The sequence below is a fragment of the Cornus florida genome, unplaced genomic scaffold (genome assembly GCF_030987335.1).
Source record: "Cornus florida cultivar Cherokee Brave unplaced genomic scaffold, ASM3098733v1 CherokeeBrave_3.0.0_Hap2_Chr10, whole genome shotgun sequence".
NCBI classification, from domain to species: Eukaryota; Viridiplantae; Streptophyta; class Magnoliopsida; order Cornales; family Cornaceae; genus Cornus; species Cornus florida.
Window position 1 is genome coordinate 112160255 of NW_026775580.1, and position 10469 is coordinate 112170723.

Below are 10469 nucleotides of genomic sequence, written 5' to 3' on the forward strand. Positions count from 1 at the left end.
CGGCACTGTAGCATAGAAACGTTTTCACTAATGTTAGTGCAGGCACTATTCATTTCAAATAAAATTCATATCATTTGTCCGTACTAAATGTTAATAAAAATATATATTTTTAATACAAAATAAATTAAATATTGTATATTATTTTTTATTTGATAAAAATATATTTTAATATATAATATATTAAATAATAATGTAAATGATTTTTTGTGACAAAATAATTTTTGATATAGAATATAATGTTATTAAATTAATAAGTAGTAGATATTTTATATTATTATATATCATATCTATATTATATTATATGTAAATATTAAATTATAATTAATTTATAATATTATAACACAATATATATTTTATTACATATAAGATATATTAGTTTATATTTTTTATTCATAATAAATTATCATATGCTAAATATATTATATATCACATAACAAATGTATACATCATGCAAATACATGTGTTTATATATATAATTGGTGGGAATGTGTTTGTCTTAGTATATCTAATTTTGTACTTATGTATTGAGTATTTTTAAGATTTATAATTTTAAATTAAATTTTTTAGATTTATGACTTTTTGATATTAATGGAAGCAAGTGTCGTGCCTGAATGGTTAGGTTGCTCCCTGTGTCTGAGAGTTTGTGTTCAAGTCATCTACCCTCCCCTCTAATCATTAACCACTAAAATTCTTGCCATGAAAAAAATAAAATAGAAATGAAAAAAATAAAAAATTTAAATAATATTATATACATTTTGTAACAAATATGTTGTATTACTAAACACAATTATTGTTTTATATTTTCAAATTTGTGGCAACAATAAGTGTTAATAAATATCATTTCTGTTTTCTATTTTCACTCAAGAAAACAAAATCATGTTTCTACTTTCTTAAGACTACAAAAATAGAAAACGAAAATGTTACTAAACGCACTCCTATATTACAAAGGATATATGAAACACTTAAGTGTGACCTATATATTATACAATAACAACAAATCAAAAGTCTTGTGATTTAATGGTATTTTTTATATATTTTAAAATGGATGGTGAGACTTTGAGTCTTCAAAAAAGTAAAGTGGGTATATAAATTTCTTGTCAATATAAAAAAAAAATTACAATAACAACAGTGTAAACATTAAATTTTTGGTAAGATTCGAAATTAAATGTTATACAAGTATCATGAAATTACCATCTGAAAAAAGAGTCTTTTAAATATTATGATTGGTTGATTGGTTTAATCCAATAGTTTCATTTTCAGAAAATTGTATTAATGAACATTTTTGACAATAAATTTTCTCCGGGATATATATATGTACACATTTCTTCACCTGTTCCTTAATTCCCATCAAATCCGATTTTGGAATTCATATCATTCAAGGTATATATATATATATATTTGGCAACTATGGCAGGGGAACAGGGTTAACGGAAGGGAATGGTGCAAGGTTCCGACATTGGTTTTTGAATATAGAGAATAATCTAACTACTTAGGCAATACGATACTTACATTTTCATATGTTATCCAATGTGTAAATGAATTAGAAACAAAATATTCCCAAACTCCTTATATAAATAATTTTTTATGATACCTCCTTGGTTCAGATAAGAAATAAAGTCAAATTATTCGTGGGAAAGAAACCATAATTATGAACAAAAATTCTAAAACATATGAAAATCGATAATTATTTTTACTTAAGTTTTTTTTTTTTTTTTCTAAATATTTTTACTTAAGTTTAATGAATCAACATGTACTTATGCGCGAAATAAGTGGATTATACTGACTTATATTAAAGCACTTTTTAAAAATATGGAAGAATAATGAAACACTAAATTGTAATAATTATATTGATGAAATACCCCAACCTCCTATCATGTTTGTTGAAATATCTTTTAGCTAAAATTATTATCAAAATCACCTTTGAGCTTCTTTAAAGTTTGTCCAAATTTCTCTAACAACTCTTACCGTTAACCAATGGAATCTTTTTTAAATACCCAAGCTATCCATAAGTGAGAGAAAATGACTCAAATGATCTCTTAGAATACCAATGACCATTTAAAAAAAATTAATTAAACAAAATTATCATTTCTTATATATATCATTTTTTTTATTGGGTTTTGCAGAGTTGAAAACAACTTTTTGTGTGTAGTTGCAGACAATTTTTTTTTTTATTTAACAAATGCTTTATTGATTAATCGAATGATGAATTACTATTAGCCAATATCTATTTTGTTGAATACTTTGCTTTGACAACAAATATATTGAATTGTATACAAAAATGATTATTTGGTTTTCTAACAAAGACAGTTGAGTAATTTTCTTTCACGTAGTAGTAGTTTTGACATTTATAAAATGTTCCATCAAACAAACTTAACTTTGACTAATGTCGGGTGATCATAGAAATTTGGACAAATTTTAAAGAAGTGTTAGGAACTATTTTGATAATAATTTCAATTGAGAGATATTTAGATATCTATATTTCATTGTAATTATTATTATTTTTTTCAATACATATATCAACCCCATAATATATACATTATTTAAGTCAGTAATGTGATTCGAAAGCATAATTTTAAAGACTTATCTTTCGAATTATTGCCTATACTGCCATCCTTGTGAAGACCACCATAATCATGTTACTACACTCATTGTTTTGTTTCTAACATCATTAATAGTGTTAAGTTACTTGACAATACCAATACTAATAAGTAATTTCACAGAGTTATATAAACACATTCAATGATTATTTGACCTGATGGTATATTATATAACCAATAATTTGTTACCGACATTACCACCCTTTATAATCAAATGTGAAGAGAATCAAGAGAGAAATAATATTTAAACAAAAAAAAAAAAAAAAGTTTAATTCAAAAAGTAACTTTTATTCATGAATTGTGCAGGGCAATTGGTGGCGAGTTGTGGGACGTATCACATTGTAGGTCCCACTCAAAAGTGGGGGCACAAATGATGGGACACACACCATCAGGGGCAACGCTCTACGAAAAAAGACAGGCGTGGTGCATTCCTGCTGTAACACGTGTCCTCCCACTATGTAGCCCCCACGTGTTCGCACGAGCATTGGATTGGTCCCCTCAAAATGAGTGAAAAAAAGACGAGATGCTTTTGTCTCATAAAAGAAGTGGGCCCACCCTCTCTCTCTCTCTCTACATTATTGTCAAAATACTGGGTGCCACAGCCTATCCCAGATCACAACGCGTACCTTTGAAAATATATGGAAAAGAGCGGGGACCACGTGATCATCACTCACGTTAATCTCTCTCTCTCGCTCGCCATCACGTGATTAAACCTAACCCTATTTGGAAGGAAGAGTCTGTCTGACCAGGCTCTTTTAATTGAGGCATCAATCAGCCATTGATTCATTGGAGATTAGTTAGACTTTTTGCTAATCTAATCTTAATTTTAGCTTTGTTCTTTATTTGCACTTTTATCAAGTCCATCACGTGTAATAGAGAGTGAACTTAGTTTCATATGTCTGGGAAGAAATTATTACATAGCATATGTCATTTGAATGTATTTTCGATACATTTGTTAGCAGGTCAAACGATGATTTATCAGGTTTAATTATTCCAAAAATTATTTAATAAATTTTCAATATATGTTCACAAATGAACCATTGTGCAAAAGAGAAATGATTTTTAAACTTAAAATAATGAAATCTGAAATTATCGATAAGATTCATGTACGTTGGATTCCACTTGCTATATCTTATTAATTATTATTATGTGTCATAGATTTCAATGCAAATTCTCAACAAAAACAGTACAACTCTTTGTTAAAATCAATATGATAATCAAAATAATTATTCCAAGACAAAATTCAAAATTCACTTTGCAAAAGTAAATTTGTGGAGAATAAACTAGTGGCCTAGTTGCTTTTTACGCTGTAAGTACTAGGTAGACTAAAATTTTAATTTGAATAGGAATTTCAAACTTATATAAATAAATATTATTAAACTCCTGGTAGGAGCGCAGAGGCATAGAGGATATTGGGGCCACCATAATTATAAAGGGCGCATTTGCAGCAGGGAATAGAGCTGTCCTTGGGGGGCAGCAAAGGGACGCGTGATCACATGGGATTGGTGTGGTACTGCACTCACACTCTGGCCAACTCTAATCTGCTATTTCTGTTTATGCCTATCACACACTCTCCTGCCTAAACTTATGAGAAGGACTATTCAGTTAGTTACACTGTACTCTTTCTATCCAAATTTGGTTTCTTTTCTGTTGGAAACTATATATGCATCGAACCCTTTTTAAATTTGATATTCAATTATACATTGATTATATTTTTTTATTTTAAAACATAGATTTCATGCTACAAATATATTGGTTTGAATAGTTTTCTAGTAGTTAATTTATCATCTCTTGCCAAATTCTGAAGCTCAAAATCATTATTTTCTTTTGAATTTAGTTGGAAATAAAATAATTATATATTAGTATTTATTTTTTTATTTTTTTTACCTAACAATGATTAAAGAATTAATAGTTAGTGAGGGTTAAAGGAGGAAATGATTCGAACTAGGGACATATGATGAGAGGCACTTAAGACTTGGCCTTTAACCAATTAAGCAATATCGTCACACCTAATTATATATTAATATATAAAAATTGTTATATCAATGCATATACAAACAATTTTATATCAATATATACTCACATGTGTATATCAATTCTATATGTATGTGCGCATTTTATATATTACTCCTACGTCTTTTTTTTAAAACAAATGAAGGATTAATCTATACCCTCTTCCCACCTTGAACTCTTTTGAATGATTTTACAAACTCCAAATGTATGCAGTTGATGCAAACAAACTCATGTATCACCTTGAATGAGACTCAAACCAAACATGGAGTAATCCACAGAATTACCAACCAAGCTGGCCATTTAAGCACACATTCTTATTCTTTGTGCACACAAAAAATTTGAACTTTTTTTTTAATCATTTTAATTTTCTATAATTTTATTACATCATTTTTTTTTTGAAAAAATAAAGAATATTTAAATACAGTAAATATATTTTGTGATATCAAGTCCTGGTAGCCTAATTGTACTTCTTCACTTTCTAAAGTAAAAAATAAAATTTTTTTTTTATATGTATATATATATATATTTAGTGATGAATATTTGCTTTAAGCCTTAAAATAAATAATAAAAAAAGTAAAACAGATTATTCAGTAAACTAATTGCTACATTATTTAACTTTTCTAAAGATTGTGCATTATTTAGTGACTTATTATTAATTGGTAAAATAGCTTCCTTAGCTTGTGTGGCTGTATTCGGAAAAGAAAAGTTGGTATAATGAGTGCGTTTGCTTTAAGTTCATGTGAAAAGAAAGAATAAAAAACTAAAAAAACAAATATTAAATTTTTTTATTTTTGTTTTACAGAAAGAAAATAAAAAATAATATGTAATAACATAAGATGATGAAAACTTGTGAAGCAACTAAAAGCCCCCTCCTAACAGTGAGAACGGATAAGGCGGTGGACTCTCATCCGCCCCAGCTCCTAAACCTCCTAAGTAACCCATCTCGCTACCGCTACTGTCGTACCCGGATACATCCTTCATGGGCTGCGACGCCGTGGTAAAACCATTTATTCCGGCGGCAGAAGCTGTCGATGTCCGCCTCGGAATGGCTGTACAATAATTAGGTTCTTGGATGATTAGAGGCCGACCGATGACTTGTCTTTGACTGAACCACGCGACAGAGGACGTCTCGGGCGATGCCGATGACCAGCAAAACCCGTCGAGGTCAAAATCCGTCTCCGATGAAGAAGTTGACGGAATTACCCCTGCGGTAGTGTTCTCATCTCCCTCTTCACTCTTGACCGAATCTGATACCGCCGCTCCTGATGAAGAAGAAGGGGGTGATATCAGGAGACGTCTCTTCTTCTCAGCCAATTTTGTAGTCCTCTGTTTCTCAAGCATCATACGGGGCACAATCTCTGGGTCTTCAACAACTTTATAAAGAAACTCCATCATTTGTTGTGGGCGCCTCTCCGTTGCCTCTAACCTCTTGTTCATGCCTTCAAGCTCTTGCTCTAAATCTCTCTGTTCTTGCTTCAACCTTGTTATCTCCATCAATATCTCCTCATCATCACCTTCCTCATACTTATAATTACTATTCCGACTATGTTTTTTCCTCACAATATTCTTCAGTAATTGCTTTTGCCCCCGCAGAAACCACTCGGTCGCAAACTCCCATCTATCTGGATCCACCTTTTTAAACCCCTGATACATAATCAAACAAACACAGTTCAAATTACATAATTCATTTATCTATCTATATATATATATATCATATATGTGTGTGTGATTACTTACATATGTGTTGAGCTGACGGACAAAGCTGGAGAAATTGTTGTGTTTGAAGTAGATAGGTAGAATTCTGTGAGAGAAATCTAAGGGGTCGATGACGATGAAGCTGTTGTTGGCTAGACCCCATGTGATGAGGCCGTCGGTCATGGGATCGCTGACCATCTGATAAGTCTTCATAACGAACGGTGCGATTAGGGGGGTGTTGGGTTCCATCCCCACTGTGTGGCCCGACAAACTCCGTTTTGTGCTTTTGTATTTGTGGATGGGATAAATAGATAGATATATAGATAGATGGATGGATGGATTCAGTTGGTATGTATTGTTGAGGAGGGAGCACCGTAATATATAAGAGAGAGTCAACTACAGTATCAAGTGCTAACGTGGCAGTCGTCGTTACTGCTAACTCTGGGGGGTGACATGGTTGGTCCCACATGCCTTCGCTTTTATCTTTCTTCTCACACACGTCAGCTTAGATATTTTTCAAGGTGGCGATGCTCTCTCACGCTCCGACAATGAGTGTGTTTCTGTTTTAATTCAAAACCAAAGCCCATCCATACCACGTGTTTTCTACTTTACACTTTACATCCTTCCTTTGCATACACCAATAATTTTTCATTCAATCCAATTTATATCAAGACGCCAACCCTTTTTTTACTGACAAGAAATTCAAGTTATAATGGAGAAACTAAAATTTATAATTAAAAAGTATACATATATCCACTGGCGTAGCACGTAGGGGCAACTGCCCCACTGAATTTTTAATTTTTTTAGTTTTTTTTTTAAATTTTATATAGAAAGATTTTTATATTTGTATAATTGTCCCCACTAAAAATTGACTTGCACATAATCTTTTCAAAAAAGGAATATAATCTTTTAAAAAAATATGATATTAAAGAAATATAATATTTTCAAAAAATATCTTAAAATATTATATTCTTTCACACTTTCTTCAGCAATACAAGATATTTTTTCTAACTTTTGACTTACCACAAACAAATGCGTTGTTAATTTTCAGAATATGAAAAATATTTTGAAATATTTAGTACTGTTTAATTTTTACATATATTATTTTGGTTCAAATAATATATATATATATATATATATATATATATATTATTGCTGTTAAAAATTGCTCCCAAGAAAATTTCTGGCTCCGCCACTACATATATCGTTAAATAGTTTGAACTCAACCTCATGAGAAATTACTTTAAAAAAATATGGGAAAAAAATAATGAAAAATTAACAATATTTTTGACCTCACTAAATAAACTAGACACAATAAAAACAACTTATAACTTATGTTAAAAATCAGTGTATTCACAAATAGATTTTTCATGTGATCAAATTTGGTAGAATTTGTGAGAATGAAACTGAATTTCTTTAGTTACTAAATTTGATCATGAACTTGAATTTGAGTTTAATCGTGAAATTATAGACTTATATCTTATTTTGACTCAAACCTAGAACTAGAATATAACTAATCAGATTCAAACTCGTGAGTCGTGCCTCTATCAGATAGATGCTCAACTCGATTAGGCTCAACTGGATAAAAAAACTTGGTCGTGCAGAGCCATTTGCTATAATCGCCATAAAAAACACGAGCCATTGGTGGGGCATGGTACAGTACTTTGGAGTCAATATATATATATATATATATATAGATAGGGGGTGGTAAAAATTAAATGAGGAAACAGTGGGGTAAGATTCAGTTGTTTGGAGGAATTCGATTTGATTTTGGCTTTTCCAAGTGTTACTCTCTCGTGCGTTGGCACATAAAGTAACTTTGATACGTGGTTTCATGTGGTTTGGACACGAGTAACGCTGACCACTTTAAAACGGGCTTTTGAATGGGGTGTTTGGACCCTGGGAAACATATTTTTATATTCCAAATCTGTGCTTGTCCACGCATTCAAATGCTTTCTTATTATTGGACCATGTTTTCTTTTGACAAAATTATTATTGGACGATGTTAGCTCATCATCATTTATTTATTCATTTTTATTTTTCTAGTAAGCCTGTTGGTTGCTTAATTGATTTTCACTCAGTAATCCTTTATTTATTTATTTTTATCTTTTTTCTAAAGTGATCAAACCTAAGAAATCCTAAATTAATCCAAAGCAAAAGTTGAAACGTAAGTGGCACAAATAATGATCTGGGATCAATTGCATAACATGTTGGAATTTCGCTCACTAATTAGCTATTTCTGTTCTTATTATAGTAATTAAGATGATGAAATATCCATTTGATGGATTTATTATTATATTTTTTCCGAATGGATATATTGACTCAGATGGGTTATAAACAGCACCTGGTATTAAATATAGAATTTACAATTTACTATATATAGTAGTTGCTATTATACTACTACGGCTGACGCATTGGACAGCAATCATTTATCAATATTTTAGCCGGATAGTTGTTGTAGTGTTTGATATATATATTCTCTCTCATCCATGCTAAATCTATGTTAGCGAAGTGTTATATTATCTTTCTTCCAAATTAAATACTACATACATTTTGGCCTTGTTTTTGTGTGTGTGTGTGTGGCCAAGACACTTCTTTGTGTAGCAACAGAGTCTCTGATTGGTAATGGTTGTTGGTTCAGCATTCAGCAATATTTAGTTGTGAATTTGTGATTCATTTTCTCAAGGTCTAAGTTTGATGAACTGAAGATCTTGACGACAAAGATTACGAAAAATAAACAAGATGGTCCACTATATATTTTTTTAAAATAAAAAAATCAATTTGCTTGCTCCATGTGCATGACCCATTAATTAATTAATAACAACGTCTACGTGACACTGGTTTGAACTAAATTTATTTGATTAATTATTTTTTAGTATTCTAATCTGGTGATTTTTGATTTGGTATACCAAACTGTAACATAAAATTCTGATAAATAAATAGAATATTTATAATTATTTTGCACTAAATTAGGTCTCTATAAACTCGAACAAAAAGTACAAAATAAGGCTTCTTCAACTCCAACCAATATCTTGGAACTTTTATTATTCCACCAAACATTACCCCCTTAATATAATCATTATTTTAAATTGATCGAAGTGAGTGGCGTAAAATAAGTTATTGATCGAAGTGAGTGATGCATTCCATTGCTGGCATGGATTTGGAGTATATAAAATAAAGATTATAAAGTAGACAGTATTAAAATGAATTTATAATACACTAATGCTTTATTAAGAATTTAAGATCAAAGTGGAATTGGTATCTTCAAAGACACTACTCATCCCAAAGACATTAAGAGATTCTCCAATTTTTAGAATGCTACTTCATTGCTTTGTTTGAATTCTTGTCATTGGAGGAGGTCAACTAACTACCAACTATGTGAACCCAAAAAAGGTATTATATGCGCAAAAAGGTTCTGCAAGAGCACACTTTGTTAGTCCACTTCTACCACTTTTTTTAATTGACAATAGAGTATTGTATACTCGTATATACATGGTTAAATGGCTTTTTAAGAAAAAGTCCACAATGATATGGCTTTAATATTCACTACCATTGGGCTTTTGGACAGACACATTCCAAGTGATTAAGTGGACAGGAATAATACACAAGTATGATTATGATTGAAGGATGGGATTGTCAAACACTGATATATGGACCCACATTAAAACACCGGGTGGCATAATTATTGAACAGTGAGGACCAACCAAATATTAGTAGCATGATGATTGTTAGACGAGTGGGGGTAATTTGTACTGTATAATTGAATTGAAGATGACACATCATCGGCAACGATCTCAGTGCCAGATTGAGTAAGTCCATATTGATCTGTTGTCAACTATGCCGCCACTATTGTCCACTTTTGTGCTAGCACAAAAGGCCCTTGTCCTGTTTTTCATCGTTTGTTTTGTGTCAATTACCAACTTATTCATTTCGGAGGCACAAAAGGTCAAGTTATAAGCTTAAACCATAAAGGAATGAAATGGTTGGCTAAATTTCTTAACTTTAACAAAGGAGAGGTACAAAATTCATTTCTTCTTCCTTCAATTCTAATCTTACAAAATATTTTTTTTCAATTAATAATGGCACATGACATTGAGAATTGTCAAGCATTTGGAGAAATAGTCTAGCGTTAGAGCAGACCAACGACGGAGTCAGGATGTAAGG

General features: G+C 30.9%; 1 protein-coding gene across 1 annotated transcript; it reads right to left on the bottom strand.

Annotated features, from left to right (window-relative positions):
* Positions 1-5371: 5371 nt before the first annotated feature.
* LOC132277205 (heat stress transcription factor C-1-like) lies at positions 5372-6648 on the bottom strand. Its single transcript, XM_059778985.1, has 2 exons — positions 6348-6648; positions 5372-6254 (listed from the first exon to the last, which is right to left on the bottom strand). Exons 1-2 carry the CDS (start codon positions 6552-6554, stop codon positions 5469-5471), a joined length of 993 nt encoding a protein of 330 aa, XP_059634968.1. The 5' UTR covers positions 6555-6648; the 3' UTR covers positions 5372-5468.
* Between the last annotated feature and the right edge of the window lie 3821 nt (positions 6649-10469).

Bases quoted from the DNA above. Each gene is read 5' to 3' on its own strand.
- LOC132277205 (XM_059778985.1), bottom strand. From the start codon at position 6,554: ATGGAACCCAACACCCCCCTAATCGCACCGTTCGTTATGAAGACTTAT. The intron at 6,255-6,347 runs GTAAGTAATCAC...ATTATGTATCAG, and splicing joins TCCGTCAGCTCAACACATAT to GGGTTTAAAAAGGTGGATCC.